This window comes from Amblyomma maculatum, chromosome 1 (assembly GCF_055883805.1).
Source record: "Amblyomma maculatum isolate TAMU_Amacu chromosome 1, ASM5588380v1, whole genome shotgun sequence".
Lineage (NCBI taxonomy): Eukaryota > Metazoa > Arthropoda > Arachnida > Ixodida > Ixodidae > Amblyomma > Amblyomma maculatum.
In genome coordinates this window covers 256,855,763-256,876,779 of record NC_139344.1, presented here as the reverse complement: position 1 = coordinate 256,876,779, position 21,017 = coordinate 256,855,763, and the positions used below count along the sequence as shown (strand labels likewise).

The 21,017-nt window shown below is 44.6% G+C and overlaps 1 protein-coding gene across 1 annotated transcript in view; it reads right to left on the bottom strand.

Moving 5' to 3' along the window:
- LOC146206291 (Kv channel-interacting protein 4-like) overlaps positions 1–21,017 on the bottom strand; it is a 529,985-nt gene that overhangs the window by 260,277 nt on the left and 248,691 nt on the right. The window contains exon 3 of the mRNA XM_084590922.1: positions 11,710–11,787. Within this exon, the coding sequence (XP_084447048.1) occupies positions 11,710–11,787 (78 nt within the window). The remainder of the gene's footprint in view (positions 1–11,709; positions 11,788–21,017) is intronic.

The window sequence follows — 21,017 nt, the reverse complement described above, 5'->3', positions numbered from 1 at the left end:
CCATGCGTACAGTGCAAGGCGAAATGGTAAGCGAATATTGTCAACGCATTATGACTGTGAGCGGCAGAGAACGCACTATATGAGTGCTAGCTTACTTGGTATTTTAGGTGGGTTTTCTAGTGTAACATCAAGAACGTTCCTAGCCAACAACATCACCTTGTTTAGCAATTCGTTGGTAGTGTTGTTGTTATTGAGGAATTATTTTCTAGATTATTATTAATGAGAATATATACTGGGTGTCCAAGCTAACTTTAGCAAAGGGTTAAAAAACATAAGGGTTAAAACAAAAGGGTTAAAAACCGGGTTAAGTGGAGAAATATGGGAGAGGCCTTCGCCCTGCAGTGGGTATAATCAGGCTGATGATGATGATGATGATGATGAAAACATAAAACGTTTGAGATAGGCTAGAGAAACCAATTGTATACAACTACCAGCCATCTGGCGCACCACAGGCAATTTTTTAGTTTGCAATTATCTAATTAGTAATTAAGATACTTTTGCAAAATTTAGACAATAAATTTGATTTGCAAAGTTGAAGAGGACCTTCTGAAATCCCCATTCCATTTATTTCCGATACAGAAAGCCTCACGTATATCAATTTTCCAAGCTCTAAAGAAAGCCCACGAAATACAAAAAAATATCACGTGTCTTAGTTAGCCAGATATATATATATATATATATATATATATATATATATATATATATATATATATATATATATATATAGCAGATCAATCAAGGGGAAATGAGGGTGCTCGTTATAATACATGAAGGAAAGAAGCCAACAGTCGGCGAGGCCAAGGAAAGCGTTGGGATGGTACTTTATGTTCTTTTTTTTTTTAATGTTTACTTGGTTAATCACAGAAATTAGTAATGTAATCTGTTTAGGGGAAAGATAATTAGACACAAAGTAGAAGAAAAAAAGAAGAAAAAACAACGTGCCGATGGTGGGATCCGAACCCACGACCTCCGAATAACGCGTCCGGTGCTCTTCCAACTGAGCTACATCGGCCGCTGTCCCCCCTGCTACTTTCTTGGGTATTTATGTTGTCTGTATACGAACCTTGAGAGTGTTCACCAGCGCCACCCTCAGCCATAGCGGCGGACGTGGGACGTCCTTTGTTACCGCCAGCGTCACGTAGAACGTGATCAAGAGCGAGGGCGAAAGCTGTGCAGAGAACCCTCTTACGCTACCTATGGCTTTCGCCCTCGCTCTTGATCACGTTCTACGTGACGCTGGCGGTAACAAAGGACGTCCCACGTCCGCCGCTATGGCTGAGGGTGGCGCTGGTGAACACTCTTAAGGTTCGTATACAGGCAACATAAATACCCAAGAAAGTAGCAGGGAGGACAGCGGCCGATGTAGCTCAGTTGGAAGAGCACCGGACGCGTTATTCGGAGGTCGTGGGTTCGGATCCCACCATCGGCACGTTGTTTTTTCTTCTACTTTGTGTCTAATTATCTTTCCCCTAAACAGATTACATTACTAATTTCCGTGATTACCCAAGTAAACATTAAAAAAAAAAAAACATAAAGTACCATCCCAACGCTTTCCTTGGCCTCGCCGACTGTTGGCTTCTTTCCTTCATATATATATATATATATATATATAAGACTACTGACATTTCGGTGGAGTCCAATTTGTATCGTAATCTATTAGGTCATATTAGGAGTTGGTTACATTCTGCGAATTTATCACTTGAATGATGATACGAATATGATCATTATGGTCCACTGTAAAGTAGCTTTTGTGAAACTCAGCCAGGGCCTATGGTTGAATGAAGGTTAGTGTCGAACTAATTCAGTTATCAATTACCTTAAAAAAGTACGCCGGGAAATCGGGATAGCAAGTCGACCGGTCTCTAGATTTTTCAAGTCCTTGGCATTCCTCATATCACGGACTAAAGTGATGTTAGAGTTCTTTCATTATTCCAGAACTCTCAAGGCAGTCAGACACTGCGTATAAAGGGTGCAAAAGGTTTTGTCATAATGCCCCGTTATCCTTCAATGAAATGGCAATTACCTAACCCTCACCGGCTGCGTTTCCTCTTTGCATAGCTTGTAATTTACTTCCTGTTTCGTTACATGCAGGATATCCATTTTGTCTTCCAACTCGGCCTAACTCTCTCTTAGCCGCCTTTTACTATCTCTCCTCTTTCAGAGAATGCTCGGCTTTTTCCATATTAGACATTCTTACATTGGCAACCGCACGCTTACTCATCAGCATTGACATTCTGCCAGTTCTGCTTTTTCTTTATCGGGTTAGATAATTACATGCTTCGGCGTTTTTTAGTCAGATGTCTCTTCTTTTGAGAGAGCTTACCAATTATTCTGTCTTGGTGCTCTGCCAGCTACTTCTATTCCGCCCTCAGTGAGGATATTTGTGAGGTCATCATCTATTGCTACAACACTACGGTAGTCGTCTTCGGTTAAAGCGGAATGTCTGTTCATTAGTGAGACCCTGAGTTCTACTTTCTCTCTTACCGCTAGTTCCCTGATGAGTTTCCTCCATTCCCTCCTGAAATCTTTTTGACTGATTCGAGACCATGCCATTGAAAGGGTCTCTACATTTCACCTTTCGGAGCACCTCAACAATCTTGCGCGAAGCCAGGATTGGCACAGGTAATGAAGTCATTTCAAGTTTTGGCTTTGCCATTCGGACATTTAGACTTGCTTCCTCTCCCGTTTGCAAAAGAAGGTAAACATGACCAGCACGTTACATCGTTCTTCGTCCTGTACTACTAACCCTGTGTACAAAGAGCCCCTTCCTGCTATTCCTTGAATGTATGCTGCAGTCCCCACTGCCTCATCTCGTGCCTATTGTATCTATGCAAGTAAAAACAAATAAAAATACACTACCTGAATGGACGTCATGTGCGGCTTTTCGCACTGGATCCTGCAGCCCTTGAAATGTGCATTGCTCTTTAAGGCTCTGCGAGGCACACGTCACTCTTCAGGGCACTCAGCAGGCGTGCGCGCTCTACGGAGGCCATAGTTCTCTGGTGAAGCCATTTTTCCAAAACTTTCTCTTATTTCGCTGACTCGGACGAGTGGCGAGCAAAAAAGTTCCATATTTTGGTGCTTTCGCCCCCCCCCCCCCTCCCTTTCATGTTAGTTCTTTCGGATCCCGCCGGTGAAACCACTCGTAAAAAAAAAAAATACAAAACAAAAACAAAATGCGTGATTTGGGAAAGAAAGCGCCAGAAGATAATGTTGAGAAAAATTTAGTGAACAAAAGTGAGAGGGAAAAGGCAGCACAGCAGGCCTTTGCAGTCAGGCAGGGCAATGCGACCAGGAAACGCCCGATCGATGGTAACGCGGCGAGCGGCTCCCATTTTCACACGTGGACGGCAACGAATGCCGTTCACCCAGGAGACCAGCGCGCAGCGTCGGATGCCAGGAACGGCGCAGGTAAGCGGTCGCGACGTCGCTTGGCAAGCCGAAGGCCGTTGCCTTCAGCCTAGCACTCTTTCTTTTCTTCCCATAGGTTTATGAGTTCTCTAGCCTGGAAAGGCAAATCAAAAAGCGACTGGTCAGAGGCGAGAAGCGAAGCCCACGAAAAAAATCAGGAGGAGAAAGAGGCACTCGAACGATTCCTGGCTTCTCGCTTTCGCACACGAAGGAGTCTCGAAAGAGGCAAATCTCCAGGAAAAGAAAGAAGAGTTGAGAACTCAGAACACTGGTTCACTCGGTAGCTCTGGTTCGCCTCGCACTTGACTCTTTTTTTGTTTTTGTTTTACTGGCAGCTCATTGCTTACGCATGGAATCCCACGCACGGCGGAGCACGTCGAAAGAAGTAATGTCACATGGTCAAGCGTCGTTCCCCAACAAGATAAAGAATTAGGCAACGACAAAGTGCGAACGAGAAGTCAGGAAGGAATAAATCTTCGAAACTAACTCCACGCTCAATTCGTCTCATGGAGAACAGCTCTCTACGGGCAGAAAAACGAAAGAAAGAGAAAGGAAGGGATCATCTGCAATTGCGCGAAACTGAAACAAAAAGCTCCGAACAGTACAGGGGTAAATACACTTTCCCTGGTTGGAAATTGCAGGCCGCGTGCACGCAACCACTCGTCCGTGGCGATTCGTAAACAGAGCGGAATGAGGCCGAAGGCAGCACAGACGCGCTGGCACAGGACAGCATCACCCCCACCCCGCCTACTTTCTTTTGTTTTTCTTACTTCTACGTTTTCCTTGTTCTCAGCCCTCTATCCCTCTCTTTTTGCATTCCAGCTTTTGGTGTGCGCTTATCTTTTTTCATTCATTCGCTAATACTCGCTAGACAAAGCAGCTATATGCACCGTAAGAATGTAAAGCTGAATAAAAGGGTCGCGAGGGGGATCATTCGGAAGGCATGAAAAATGGGAGGAGTGCACAGGAAGGCCAAGCCGGCACTCTCTCGGTTCGGTCACGTTTCAGGCTACCGCCGTTACGCAAGAGTTTAAAAGCCACTCTGGCCCGTATCTGGGCTGCGTTCGATGGTGTGCAGCTTTTGCTTCCGCTCTCACGAAGCCTTGAAAACTAAACTACGGATTACCAGTCTGCAGCGTTCTGGCAATAATGCAACCGTACGAGGCTTTTATAGTGCATACTTGTCAGGTGGATCTTCTTCTTCTTCTTCTTCTTCTTCAAAAAAGAGAATCACTTGTTGATGTTCTCGCTCCGAAACTTAATATAGTGGCTGAAGGAAATAGCGAGCGTCGAAAGATTGGATCTAAGACAAAAAAAAAAAAAAAAAAGTCTCTTCCTTCTGCCAGGGCGATGAAATGCGAGCTCAAGAGGGCGAGGCATCGCATTGCACAAAGAAGGACATCTTTGCTTCTAATTTCTAATAAGATAACCCCTGTACAACAAAGCACGAGACGCCTTTGGTCAGTTCATAAAAAGAAAATTAACTCAACTAAAATAGGTCTGCCCATTAAAGGGAGAAAATGTGTTCCTCAACCTTGTGAAATGGTCGCTAGTTTATTTGAGGCGCTTCGCGTCTGCTGCGTTGCACAATGTTCTGTGCTTTCGTTTACGTGCACGCTTGCCTTTCTCACATTTCCTCCTAAAAACGGTTTTATCGCGTGACCAAACAGGCGTCATTCGTTGAAAAGGACTGGTCGCATGCTCTTGACAAGGCGCTCGCAATGTCCGCAGTCGCCCTCTTCGCGACAGGGAGAGAAAAGTGTTTGCGGTAGCTGGACGGGGATATTGCTCCACGCATTTCGTATTAGCCTTGCTCTGCAAGTCACTGCAGTCGTCTGAAATCACCTTCACGATGATAACACTGCTTAAGATTAACCACAAATGCGTTCGAAATTCGCATACCCTGGGTAACATTGAGCGAGCATGCCTATAAGTCTTGCTCGCACGAATTATAGACCCTGCTGAATAAAGCAGAAAACACCCTAGAAAGAAAATACGTATCGTTAAACTTGCCGTATTAGGCGCTATAGCTTTCACAGCCGCGTCCGAAACAAAATGGCCATTCCGCAGCCACCGTGTCATTACGCAATGACTCTACCGCTTCGAGTTCGGCGACGTCTCTTAAATCGTGATTACCTTGTGCCCAAACTTCGGGCGTTCGTCTGCGAGTGAACATATTCGTGTTTGGTTTCTGCTTTTATTCTGTGACATACAGCTAATCGCTCAAGAATTTTCACGCCAGTTTGTTGAGCGCGGAAATGTTGGTACAGCATTCACTTTTGTGATACCCTTCATTGTGTAAAAGATCGAAAAATTAGGTACTTCTTTTCGCGGCAAGCTACTGCCACACACACCTTTTCTATTGCAAAATTACGTGTGCCAACATCTGTCCCCAGTAAAAAGAGGGGGGGGGGGGGGCACTATACGCGTTCTGCTCTGCAGAAAAACGAAGTAATGATAAAGTTCCGATTGCTGGCAGCAGCAATCAAAATGTTTGCTATTGGCTGTAGTGAAGCTTCCATTCAGTTGCACAGGCAACGTCGATGCTGATAAAAGATACATATTCACCCTGTTATATTTGTACCGTTCCTTGCTCATTTCTACCGTGTTATCTCAATATTAATTTCAAGTTTCTTAATTTCAATGCATCATTTAGCCTCCGTCGTTTCTAATGTGACAGCGTTGAGAGTCCCGTAGTCGCCGGCTTTGTGCCGAAAAAATCCATATTGGCTGAGAAGGTCTTGACGTCACACGCAATTCAAAATTTGTCAAAACACCAGATGAATTGTGAATTAAAGGCCTCAGCGTGACTGAAACATCATTATAAGATGTTGGAAGCAAATTGGTTTGTGCCGCGGATCAGGAACACTGCCCCTAAGTTATCGAAAAAGTTTATTCTACTTCGCTAACAGAAGACCATAGGTGCCTTGTGGCAAATAAAGAAAGATAAACTTAAAATAAGGGGACAGTATCCATGTCTGCGCAGTGGTGACCAACAGCCGATTCATGCGGATAATCAAATGTGAGGTAAATGCGCTACCACTGATTCGCCAGGTTAAGAAAAATCGGGAGGGCCCGCTTCATCCATGGCGGCACTGGCTAGACACACAGTTCAACAGGCTCAGTTGCTCTTTGTACATAATAAGCAAGACACTACGGTCTTCGGCCACAGAGCGAGCCGCAGCCGTTTCTCCTGCCCTCTCCAAGGTGCCGGACAGAAGACCGGGCAGAGAAAGATACCTCCTTTCTCGCCGGGACGGAAAAACAAATTTGTCCGCGTAGTTCACGCGGATTTTACTGCCTTTGCGGCTCCAGTTACGAGCGGCCCTCGGATGCTGCTCGGCAGGCGTCATTCCCCGTACAGCACGGCTTTTCCGAAAGTGACACATGTGGTGCTCGCGCACTATTGGGCTCCCAGGCTGCCGAAAGAACTCATTATTGAGTCACACCGTAAGGCGGAGATTAGGCCCTTTGAATTTTGTTGTGACTGAATCTGTGCTACCAGATTACAATACGTCTGTACTCATGACAGGTGACTTGCGCATGACGTGTAATTTCTTCAGAAACTTTTGCGCGGTTGTATTCACTGCGGTCAGTAATTGACGTTATTAAATTTCATGTGCCTCAGGGTGACACATTTTATCTCGACATGGAGACCATCTTTCCAATGACTCCTCTACAAATCAGTTCTACCTCAGTGGTTTTTATTTACAAGGTTTGCCGTCTTCATTGCTATCTCTAGGATAGTTGTTGACTTGTTTTTGAGGACCGTTCCTCGCTGTAAACCACATTCATAATTTCTAATGCTTCGGTATCTTTTGGTGCTTGTAGGTGACTTAGTGTGCGCTCATTTAAGTCACTCGGCCTGTTGAGGAACATAAAAAAAAATAATAAAACGACCTCTTGTCCATCCGTTGTTCGCTCAGTTTGTTCTGTCCAGTTCTGCCTGCCTGTCTTTCTTCCTGTCTGCCTGAGTGTCTGCCCCTTATCCGGACTTTTCGTCCGTCTCAATTCGTCTATCCCCGGCCCTTTGTCTACATCAATCAGCTTATTTGTACCACGACAGGCTTTATTACTTCGAAATGACAGAGCCGGTCATGGTCGGTACAGGTACCACTTTCGCTATTCGGTTAGTTCTAAGTCTTCATGCCACATCTAATATGTAAACGGGTTGTATTGCAGAGCAAAACTCTCAAGCACATCATTTAACAGAAAAACTTGCTCAAAGTTTATGCATCCATTCAAGAAAATGAATGCATTTCTACGCATGCCCAGAGAGTTAGAGAACTGAGGCACGACGCCATGAATGATGTAATTTTCCAGCAGAATTGATCAACCAATGTGCAATCGGGATCGTCTGAATATCGCTCATACCACGTTGAAATTTTCTAGAGGGTATACAGGTAGACAGTGTCAGAATCTAATTCGGGGTCTTATTTACAGACTTTATGAAAGCGCGTGCGAGTAGCCTTGCGTCGTAGAAGTGATTGGAATGTTTTCTCGAACGACGCTTTAACGACCTGGCGAAATGTTCTCACCTCAAGTTCCCGCTCTGTAGTTTAGCCCAGTTGTTGGTTTTCGGTTCATCTCTGCTTTGCTGACGGCGTCTTGACTGTGAGAATGTTCCCTCGCACTTGCTCGCACGAAGCAACCATTTTGCAGGCCCACTTAGCCTCGGAGTCGTTGTCTCTAGATTTATGGCATCGTCCGCGTGCTCTGTGACTCAGTAACGGGCCTTCCCATTCCCTTTTTTCATTGCCGTGGCTACGAACGCCATAGGTGGTGGAAAAAACGGTGCATTTGAGGGAAAATCTGCTCGACCGAAAGTAGCTTTCCACAGCTGTTTAAATATTGTCTTGTAATTTTACCTAGTGGAATAAAACGCGCCGCAGCGTGTTGTGAATGGGTTTTTTTTTTTTTTCAATCGGTTTCTTAAGATTCCGAACAGCTCCACCCCTGGAGGAGACTCCCCTCCCTTTTGAGTTGAATTTTCGAACTCTGTCTGCTTGCCCGAGTAGATGCAATTGCAATGTGGCACCTCCTCCTGGAACGAGTGCTAGCGACACACAGAACCAAAAACATATAAAGTGAAACCGCTAACTGTATCTAAGTGTACACAGAGACTGCTTTGAAGAATTGATCGAGTACTTCATGCAACCAATGGTCGTTACTATGAAGCGTGAGAAAAGATTGTCTTTTGTGCGAGTTAGCAGTGGTAGGAAATGAGCCTACAATGTGAATGAACTCTTGTACGCTCCCTATTGGGTTCCTCAGGAACTTACGCAACTCTATTTGCCTGATCGTATACTAACACCGCTTGCACGTAAATACCGCACCGCAGTTTAAGACATGCGGTCAAAAAAATCACAAAGCTAGAATTATAACTAAGCCAGTATAAATAAAATTTAAAGATATCCGCCAGCGTAAGGCTGCGCCGATAAGCGAACTTGATTTCCTGCGTGTCGTGCGCGCTAGCCGCACACCGTCTACCTCATAAAACGAGTGCGATTTTGCGCAGAGATTTCATGCAACGATAAACCAAAGCCAAGTGTACAGTGCTGATCCAGGGATTCGCTCCCGCGTGCCTAAATAAATAAACCCTACTGCGGCCACAGAAGACCTCTCAGGTGCTTTGGAAGAGAGCAATATTCATCCATCACTGTTAATTTTTGTCATTAGTCTTCATAGTGAATGATTATATGGTATTTTATTTTATTTGCCCCAATCACGCAAAAAATAAGGGTGTCGTTCCGACCACGAGGAAGCAAAATTTAGCCTTTTCCCTTTATGTTTACCACAGCTACGGGCGAAGCATGGCTCACCTTTGGAGTGAATAAAATTAATGTTAGAGAACACAGCACCCATAGCAAGTGTGCGCGTGAAGGCAACGTTTTATTGTGTGGCTCATTCGTTCGGGATTGAAAACGGCTGGTGAGGGATAACAAGGAGATAAAAAGCGGACTGGCAAGACTTAGGCAAGTCCACCGTAGACTTCGAACGAAAGAGATTTTGAACAAAAAATAAAAACTTGCAAGGAGGAAGAATCAGTATAAAGGAGACCGGGAGACAGCAGAAGAGAGAACGAAATGCCGCACACAGCCGCTTCAAACAAAACCGGGAAAGATTAAACTTGCGAAGGTCTAAATCCTGGACTGAGCTTTTGGTAGGGGGAAAAGGCGACAAGAGATTGTCAGCATGATCCACTTTCAACAAAAGGCCGTCAGCAGCCTTAGAGGATATCCATAAAAAGCAAAGAGTGTGAGAGAAAGAGAATGATAGAGAAAGAGAACCAGAGAGAAAGAGATTGAGCAAACATATATGAATATAAGCAGGTGTTTGTGAGATAGACATTTCGATGGGCTGCTTAGACAAAAAGAAATAATGTTATTTATGCTCGGACATAACTTCGCGCTGCGCAGTTGTTTTTACAATTCCTGCCCGATATCCCAGGCTAGAGTAAGACAGATGATTATTGTTTTTATGTAAGAAGTCACTCAAACGCATTTCGTAGTGATACAATTGTGGAGATTTGTGGCATTTTTGTAAAAGGCAAGCGGTCCGACTTTCCAGAAAAAAAAAAAAAAAGAAAAAAAGCTTAAGCTTCCAACTATATTTTTTATTTGCTCCGTTGTTAGCCTGATGACTGGTAATTCTCACGTATGTCCAGCGAGCCAGAGCAAATCTTCATTAAGATATATTTCCCAATTTTAAGCCAATTAAGAGGTCTATTACCACTCTGTCTCTGCAAATGTACAACTACGTGGATGCGTGAAGATTTCGTATGAATGTTTCAGGTAAATGTTATCACACCAGAAATGACTACAAAAAAAGAATAGCAGTTTCAGATGCAAAGCGTTCTTTTTTATTTTTTGTGATGAAGTCCGCTAAACGATTTCGACTCTGCTTAATTCGTTGCCAAAACATTTCTCATTTCATGCTCATATCATAGATAACTTCGAAATAAGCGTTGCAGGTCCTTTCCAGGAGCCATACATCGTGATGGCCTTTTATGCATGTGCGTATAATACGCCATTATGCAATAAGGTAGTTTTGCAGGAACCATGTCCGGCCATGAAGGCCTCGCAGTTCCTCATGCATTGCAATCGTGCTGATATGTCTGCTTCCTGAGAATAACCCGTACGCTGTAGTTGCGTCAGAGGCTTTCTAGAAATTTCTGCAAAACATTCCAGAACAGATGGCAACCATATGTCAGCACAAAGCTGCGGTTGTTAGGAAAAGTTGTAACGAAAAAAATCATACAGACACGGCTAATGCGGAAACGAAATGTGGACGTCAGATCGAATAGTGTAGCGAGAACGAACACAAGAGACAGAGAGAGAGAAAAAACACTCAAGCAGGCACTGCAGAAAAGTGCAGACGGGAGAAACAAGATCAAATGGTTCAGATGTTTTCGGCCACAAATACTGGTACAACAGTACCAAAATACTGTTTGCAGCCGCAGGTGCCGTGAAGCAAAGCACCGCAAAAAATAACAACAAAAAACACCAATCCAGCACGATATGTCAGTGGCAGACACTTTATCACAACTCCTTGGCAAATGAGTTTCTTCAAAATAAGATGGTCAAAGAATCGCGCAATGAAAGCGCTATAGTTTTCGGTTGGTTACTTCATTCCACCCGTACCGGCAAATTTTTCTTTTCCTCTATTTTCTTTTTTTTTTTTCTTACTGCGCACGTGCCTAGGAGCTGCCTCTTCCGATGGCGTACACAGAAAATTTGGTCCCACGATTCAGTTTAAGAAACGAACTCAGTCGAAAGTTGATGCTGTTCTTGCCAGTTGCGCTGTCCTATAGTTTCATCGATTTCATAGTACTTCTGTTCTCAGCAAGACGTCCCGAACAAACGCAAGGCAGATCTACAATTGATTGCAATGCAGTTTGCACAGCGTTGAAGCAAGTGCAATTACTACGGTGAGGAACTCATCTCGGAGAACATAAGCGTGCCAGATTAAAGAACAGGAAAGAACCCAATGGGTTGCTGGGTGAGGGGCGATGAGCACCAGCCATCCCGAGTGCTGATGAAAGGAAAAGGGGTGAAGGAGAGTGAGAAGGGCAGCGTCCTTGCACGACAACTGTGTCCATGCACCTCATTACGCACTGTTGCGAGTTCTCGCAAGTAAGAATGAATAACGAGCCAAGGATAGACTGCTTTGTCCGAAGCAGGCTGACGGAGTGCAAACTTAAGATGGCTAATGATGCCGCTCGCGCGTGCACACAGCGCACGCGCCTAGCGGCCTCGTCCACGGAAGGAGGAAATGCGGCAGAGAAAGTGTTCTTACCTAATGAGGAGAACAGGGATCCGTAGCTGCTTTTTCTTCGTTTCTTGGTCTGCCGCACTTTCTTGAAAACGTGCCCAACTGCAAGCAAGGCAAGAGAAGCGCACTCGTTAAGCCTCTCACTGACACTTAAGTCGGGCATAATGTGAGGCACTTCAACTTTAGGGAAAAAAAAACAGAACAATCACACTCAAGCATCAGCGTACTGCTGCGCGCTGTTGGATTAAACCACCCGGATTATAAACCGCTCGTTGCGTTGACTGCAGAAAACAAAAAAACAAAAAACCCAATGATACCATTTGCCGGCTACACCACTCCATCCTTAACAAGAAAGGACAGGCCTGAAAGCAGGGGCTCAACTGGTCAAGTAACATCTCGCTTTTGTCTTAATCCGCTGCATTGTTGAAGACAACGTTGTGGTAGTTTAGTGAAGTATGCAGCACATTTTGCTCTGAAGATCTAGTTAGAGCCAGATGTCATACAAGACAGCCCCAGAACGCATTCGTCGCACAAATTGCTCTGCACCAGCGGCGGGAGCTCACAAGGAGATCACAAACTATGCTTTTGCGTAAGGCTTGGTCGGTACGAAGCATGACATTTGAAACGCTGTATTAGGGACCCCACCATGTAATGCATTTTGGGCCGCATGACTTAGAAGCGTGGTTTCTACGAGAGTTTGCGAAGGCAGTTTGTACTGATATGGTCATCAATGAAGCTGAAAGCTTATCATGGCGCTAGCCATCGCGTTGTTTCAGATAACAAGCCAGCGTTTTGAGCGCTGCAGCAAGAGATTTCCTGTATCATGTGAATTGTGCGCGTTTCGTGCGTATGTTGACATAAATTAGCACCCTCAGTTTCAGGGCTGATTAGTAGTCGCTAATCCTCACATTTGAGCCAGCAATGTTAATCACGCTGCGGATAGAGTTTCTCGTGTGGCCCAGACTCTACGGCCAACGATGGACACGAGGTAGTCGGCATCTCTCAACACCAGTGACTGCGGACAACATTCGATACTCGATTACCCCACCGCACCAAATATGTGTCATCATCATCATCAGCCTGATTATACCCACTGCAGGGCGAAGGCCTCTCCCATATTTCTCCACTTAACCCGGTTCTGTGCTAGCTGCATCCACATGACCCCTGCGAACTTCTTAATCTCATCCGCCCACCTTACTTTTTGCCGCCCCCTGCTACGCTTTCCTTCCCTTGGAATCCAGTTTGTTACCCTCAGCGACCATCGGTTATCCTCTCTTCGCACTACATGTCCTGCCCATGTCCATTTCTTCTTCTTAATTTCCACTAGAATGTCGGTAACTTGAGTTATTTCTCTGACCCACTCTGCACGCTTTCTATCTCTTAATGTTACCCCTACCATTTTTCGTTCCTAGCCCTCTGGGTGGTCCTCAACTTAAGTAGAACTCTCTTGGTTAGCCTCCACGTTTCAGCCCCAAATATGTGTGACCAGGCTCATATCAGCCGAATTCCGGAGTGGCACTTTAAGCTGCGGCACGCTTGCGCCATAGCTGCTTCAACTCTGCAGATTCTATGACAACATGACACATAATTTGGTGACGTCCAATGCGCCGTGTTTGTTTTGATAGACTGTGGTGTAAAGCAGCAGCGCATTGTACCGTGATTGGCATAGCGGTGTCACATTGACATCGAACCTACCAGGAAGGTTGTTCGCCTTCTCCTTGTGTTTATTCACAGCACCGACTTCCTGGTTGAGAGGTGACGATAAGAATTTTTACTTTGGTGCGCCAGGTAGAGCTTAAAGTTGGTAGGGCTTAAAGTTGAGTAGTGGGTGTGCCGCGTCAATCACTGGCTGTTGCATGTGTTTTCATCCATTCACGTTTCGTATGCACTCCACTTTCGATTTGTGCGCTTAAATAAGGATGCCATAAAGACGCGATGCAGCCTTACGACATCGGAACTCGCATTCTTGTTACAGGTGATGCACGGGAGGATAAAATCTGGCCTTGAGGATTCGGTAAGTACGCCTTGGAAGTGATGTACTGTGATTAACTAAAATGCGACACGCCAGTGTCCTCACGCTTGCTGAACCGATCGTCAAGGTGGTTTGTAGTCAATCCCGTTAGTAACAAAGTGCAGAAGGGACAATTGCATCTACTAGATATATTCTGTAGCACCACGAGCTCAAACTAGAAAAGCAAATTTTTCATTTTGACATGGTTTTGTCATCATTTCGCGCGCAAATGAAACCACCTTCAGAACAAAGCACAATTTTCTAAAGAAAAAAAAAAACAAAACAAAAAAAAAACAAAAAAAAATAAAACGGGTACACTTATGAAAAAACGGACGGAAAGTTTTGTTGGGAGGCAACTTCGAGGCAAGGGCGACTACAGTGCTCGATATGGAAAGGGGCAACGGACACAAAGTGAGTGCTGGCTGGCGGCCGTTGCTCCCTGGAAAATTAGAATTCATGAATTCATGTTGGTAACCATGTGTCGTAAAAAAACGCACTCGGCACATGTAAAATAAAATGATAGTTGGTCCGATTAAGTTCCTGGTGTTCGTGAATGATGTAGCCTTTATTTGGTGTACACTTGCAGATATTCGACCAAATGCTATAGTTATAGACTGGGCTGTACGGATTACGTCAAATGCTGATGGAATTATAAAATAGTTTCAGAGTTCGCGCAAAAAAAAAAAAAAAAAAAAGAAGGCTACCACTTATCTTTAAAACTCGGCATACCGAATCGCTTCCGCGTGCTTTATGTATATGAAATTCGCGCTGCTGTATGCCACTAAGCTGCCAACCCCAACAACTTGGGATCGAACCTCAAGCGTAGTTTCCGCATTTCTAAGGGAGCGGACGCAAAAACGTCCGTCTGCAGCGCGATGCCATAGCTTGTTAAGGAACCTTAGGTTGCCTAAATTAATGCGGAACTTATTCACTACAGATTTCCTTTTAGCTTACGGTACGTACAAATTTAAATCTATCATCATCATCATTATCATCATCAGCCTGATTATACCCACTGCAGGCCTCTCCCATATTTCTCCACTTAACCCGGTTTTGTGCTAGCTGCATCCACTTGACCCCTGCGAACTTCTTAATCTCATCCGCCCACCTAACTTTCTGCCGCCCCTGCCCTATATAGATAATCTGTAGATAAAACATAATGCATATATTTGCAACAAAAATGCACCTTGCTTTTTTTAGTTTTCAGTTTTCAATAGGCTTATTTGCCAAGTAGCAACGAATATGCATTGTTATGTAACTTGCGCTGGAAAGGAGTGCGTGGCAAAGTTGATTGTTATTAAAGGCCCGATCAAAGCCAAGAATTCTACAGTTACGCGAACTGTCCTGACCAAGTGAATACTGCTTTCAGTCGTCATATTTTCAGAGGCAGCAAGAAGCATCGAGAAAAAATAAAAGAAGCCGTTCTGTGGTAGTAGTCATTCTTAATTTAAACAGCGCGAACAAGAAGACACAGGACAAGATAAAAGGAAGCCACAGTACAAGCGCTGACTCACAACTATGCCGTTGTTCCAGTGTTCCAGTAGTCTTGGTATAACAACGTCCTGTTTGTTCTATATAACAGGCTCCACAAGAGAGTGGAAGCCTGTACACAACAGCAGTCTTGCATCCAACAAATGGGCCTTTATGTTTCACCCCACATTCTTGCTTCTTCGATTCTCCTTCCCTTTGAATAGCCGGGCAAATCCTCTTCACCTTGAATGTGTACCAACTCGCCCAACAAAGTATCTGTGGTAGCAGTACGTCTAGGAGGTTTGCTATATACAACGAACGCTGCTGTATAAGTAGTACATTTTACGCTGGTAACTCTCAAAATATCGCTTGGGGCACTGTACAAGGAATAGTTTGCTGATTTAACCATTTGGAGCTCAATTCCGTACCTCATGTAATGCCCCATAACAGGGGCCTTTGAGGTACAATAAATAAATAAATAAATAAATAAATAAATAAATAAATAAATAAATAAATAAATAAATAAATAAATAAATAAATAAATAAATAAATAAATAAATAAATAAATAAATAAATAAATAAATAAATAAATAAATAAATAAATAAATAAATAAATAAATAAATAAATAAATAAATAAATAAATAAATAAATAAATAAATAAATAAATAAATAAAATATACGGCGGTCCGAGGTCATCCCCATATGCTCGCGGCCGTACACTACTGGCAACAACCACGCGTTTGAGCGCCATAGGCTGAACCTGCCTGCAAGCTAAGAGAGGCTCCTTATTTCATTGTGAAGCATTGATAAAAAAGTCGAGCCACGGCGACATGTTTTCTGACAAAACACTTAGCCGTCAAAGGATTAGGTGAGTTCCACTTTCAACGATGGAAGAGTTTTATATTAATATACAAGATATTTTGAACTGCGATCGGGTTTTTATTTCCTACTGGCGAGCTTTTATTGTTTTCACAGTAATTTGCGAAATCCCGGGTATAAAAACCAGCTGCAAGCCAGCGCTACACGAGAACGCTTTGGTCGGCTTCTAAGTGCGCTCCCCATTCGACGCGACAGCATAATGAATAATTAACCACAATGAAATTAAATGCCTTTTTATTTGGCTCGCTTTGGCACGGAATTTTAGTTGTCAGGGCACTGTGCAATATTGTAAGATCCTGTCATAAATATATTCATGGGAATGGTCTAACCTTCGAATGCGAATAAAAATCAGGCTTTTTTTACGTTGTCGGCTTCTGGATTTGATTTAGCACCCCTTTGGACGCCGTATACAATCACGCCAGGGGTTAGGCCACGAGAGAACGCTTGCGCGGCCTTGATACAAACTGATTTATTGTATGTGGTCTTTCGCGCGAAATACTATACCTTACGAGAGTATACTAACGACTATATGTCTAACCAATGCAGTTCTAATTGCGGAAGTAGTAATTAGGCGAGTATAAAGGTGCATGCTGCCGTTTATTTGCTTAACGTATGTAGCATAGTGGTACCGACAAGCGGCGGCAACCAGAACACCATCTATTTCTGACACGCCGCTGCCACTGCATATGGTGCCTGCATTGAAGTAAACATACCGAAAAATACACTTCTAATTTCCCACGCAACGCTACAAGTGGGAAGGCTCCTTGAAAGAGTAGAGTGCCTAAAATGCGCCCCATCCTTTTCGGCCGTACTTCCTTGCCAAGCACGTTCGGAGCCTTCACCTAACTTTTTCCAGTGAGTGCATATTTGTTTCACAAGAAGCATATATTGACCTCCTAATATAGATCCGCTCCCACCGCAGATGCGAGTTATTGATGACTTGTAGATTTACAACCATCATGTTGTCCCGACGAGACGTATGCCGTAAATGCGCGATTATGTTTCTATGACTGGTACATGCCGATTCAAAACAGGAACCTGAATTTCAAAAACATTTGCAGGCGGTAGATTAATGTACGGTCGTTCTATAATAATAATAATAATAATAATAATAATAATAATAATAATAATAATAATAATAATAATAATAATAATAATAATAATAATAATAATAATAATAATTGGTTCACAGGAAAGGAAAGACGCAGTATCTATGACACTTGTTCTGTGGAGACCTGAACCGTGCCGTAAGGGAAGAGAGGAAGGTAGGAGTGAAAGCGTTAAAGATCCCCAGGTGGTCGAAATTACTCCGTAGCCCTCCACTGCCGCACCGTTTTATGAATCCAAAAACATGAATAAACATAAATAAGAATAAAAAAAAGAAAATCAGCGTATATGTTATCGCAGATTCATCGTCAGCATCGTTTTGGGAAATAAGGCATTTCCCACGAAACCAATGCATACTTTTCACAGTTTAGGTTTGACCTGTTCAGGAAAACTTTTCCCTCACTTCTACATCCTAATTTTTCTGATCTTGCATAAAGGTTGCGAAGCCTAGACAAAATACTGAAAAATTTACACTTTTTTCAAATATAAGTTTGATAACCTAAATGTCACACTTATGGAATCCAGAAAATTTTTTTTGCCATTGGCGTCTCACAGTTCATTTCTAGCACAGACAGAACGTAAGCACGCCGGAGATGGTTCATTCGTCTGAAGCAGAAAATAGCTATTAGTTTGCTCCCAAGCCAATAGTTCGTCAAGGCAAAAGTGAAGGATAGAGAATAACATGGCAGCCGATGGCCCAATGTTCCCAAGAGATTCGCAGATGCCCGAGCGGTCTTCATCAGTAGCGCGCCTTTTCTTTGCGTTGAGCCGCAAGTAATCAATAAGATACCAGGCTGATATATCATGGCGAAGACTGTAGTTTCGTATCGGCAAAACAATTAGGTAACGATGAGGGTTGGACAGAGCTAAGCGTCGTTACAGCACAAGGCACCCCGTGTTTTTTCTCGCAGTTGCGGCAGAGAAATACCGACGGGTTCCGGTTTCCTTGCACTAAGCTTAAAGTTGTTTCCACCGAGAAGAGTCTAGAATGTTGCGCAAGCAAACAGTATAAAGTGAATTCTGTCACAACGGCTTTACAGCTTGTGGCAAGAGTGACCTTCTCTTTTTTACTTCTCTGCACTCCCTAATAACGTAAATGTGTAGCGACAACAGTGCGCTCGAACATTTCACCTCATAACATCCTCCCACCGAACCGAACCTCACAACTACCCTGCCCTACAGCGCACTTATTTCGAGTTAGTCTTCAGTTGGGAATGATTTCAACCTCATTTTATTCCAATGTTATCCCCCCCCCCCACGCCTCCGACAGAAAAAAAGGTGCACAAAGCATATATCGTGAACGTATGCAACGCTTGTGGAAACACTTGTTTCTTTACTGTGTGTGTGTGTGTGTATGAGCGCATGTATGTATGTATGTATGTATGCATGTATGTATGTATGTATATATATATATATATATATATATATATATATATATATATATATATATATATATATATATATATATATATATATATATATATATATATATATATATATATATATATATATATATTGTGAGCCTTCTGTGGACCTTCTTTCATTTGTACATGCCATCATCATCTTCTTTCATTTGTACATACCATCATCATCGTCCCGCGGCGCCGGCTCTGGCGCGTGCCTGGGTTGGTGACCGGATTAAAACGCTGGACAAGGCTTCGCTGTCCTTGCCGCCACGACCTCGCCGTCTTGACCTAGCCTTCTTCCACAAGTGGTGGAGGTGAGAATTGATCCCCTTGCTGTTTTGTGCCCTGCCTCTCGCTGGAGCTACGTTCCGGTCGCTGTTTACCGCCTGCCACCATCGTTATGTCTACCGAGAGCACCCAAGAATCGGCAGGACCCTCTACCTCGGCTGCACCACCCCCTCCGACTATGCCCGCACGACAACGCGACCCGCCGCTGTTCGCTGGTCGTCGCGACGAAGACGTCGATGACTGGCTGGACACCTATGAACGCTGCAGTAACTACAACCGGTGGGACGACGCTCTAAAATTTCTGAACGTTTCTTTCTACCTCATTGAGGTCGCCAGAACCTGGTTTATTAACCGCGAACCCCACACCACTAACTGGACAACATTCAAGCAGCAGTTCCGCCAATATTTCGCCGACCCAGCAGTTCGCACTGAGGTCGCGAAGAACAAGCTCGCTTCTCGCCTCCAAGGTCCCGATGAGTCGTACGCGTCTTACATAGAATCCATACTTGCACTCTGCCGGCGTGTTAGTCCCACCATGCCGGAACCTGAACGCGTACACCACATCCTAAAAGGAATTAATTCCGTGGCTTATAATACCCTGATTGCCCAGAATCCTTCTACTGTTGACGCCATTATTGCAACCTGCCAACGCATCGACCAGCTGCAGTCCTCCCGATTGCAGCCCAGCATTGCTACAGGCCCGACCTATGCTGACCTGGATCTACGGGCACTGATTCGAGCTATCATCCGGGAGGAGCTCCAAGCCCTCAAGCCTGTCTGTCGACACGGGTGCGATCATTCTTCCGTACCTTCTAATGACGCCGGTCTACGCAACATCATTAAAGATGAGCTGGCAACAATCACGCGACCTATGCCGTCCGACCCTCCTGCACCCCGCCAAGCATCGACTTACGCGCACGTCGCAGCATCACCCCCTCCTTTTGTTCCGCCGCCCCAACTGGCATCGCCCTACAACCACATCAACGCCGTGACGACGGCTCAGCCTACGCCACACTATTACGCACCCTGGCGCCCCTCTCGCCCAGTGTGCTACTACTGTGGAATACGAGGACATATATCCCGCTTCTGCCGTCGCCGTATTCAGAACGAGCGGCGTGGTTATGACGCATTCGAAAGTGACGTACCCTCATATTATCAGCGACGACCTCCTATGTCCAGCCCACCTCGAAGATCATCTCCACCTCCAGAATCCTCGTCTGAGCCTCGTGGAACCCATGCGTCCCGACGTCGGTCCCTATCCCCATACCGCCGCTCAGTTTCCCCTCTCCGACCCGCAACAACTCTCCCTGTCCGCCATCCGGAAAACTAAGCGTTGCAGTTTCCGGAGGTCAAACTGCAGTCTGCGAACTTACCAAAAGTCCTCCAGATCGCCCGTATAATGTGATTTCTGTTTTCGCTGAAGGATTACCGGTAGAAGCATTAATTGATACAGGGGCTGCAATTTCTGTCATTCACGCTGATTTGTGCTACCGTTTGCGAAAAGTTACGACACCATATGATGGGCCTGAACTCCGTGGAGCCAATGACGTCCCTTTGCGCCCTTTAGCAAAGTGCACCGTACGAGTTGTTATTGACGGCGTCCGCCATCATGTGCAGTTTGCTGTGCTCTCTCCATGTGCGCATTTGATAATTTTTGGATGGGATTTTTTGTCAACCGCTTCGGCATTAATTTCTTGTGGCGACCGTGTTATCCATATGACAGAAAGCGATTTTTCATCTGAAGTTTCTGAACGACATCATCCCCTCGTTGCCGCCGCTGATACTGTTCTGCCTCCTCAGTGCGAAAAACTGCTTACCGTTGTTTCTGACCACATCGCTGACGGGGACGTACTCATCGCACCATCTTATCGTCATCTTGAACGCGGTATCGCCTTCCCGTCTAGTCTTGTGAGGTTCTGCAACGGCTCAGCGACAGTAGCGGCCACTAACACTTCACGTGAATCCCTCGTGCTCCGAAAAGGAACTTCTCTCCCCTGCAAGGTGGATGTTCAACCTTTGTCCTTGATGGTGCTCACCGCCCCTCAGCCTCAGCACCGTGTTTCGACAGACGTCTCTCTTTCTGTTCTCACAAAGACTATTAATCCTAACCTCACGCCGAACCAACGCCAAGAACTGCTGACATTGCTTCGACAACACCAAGCCATTTTTG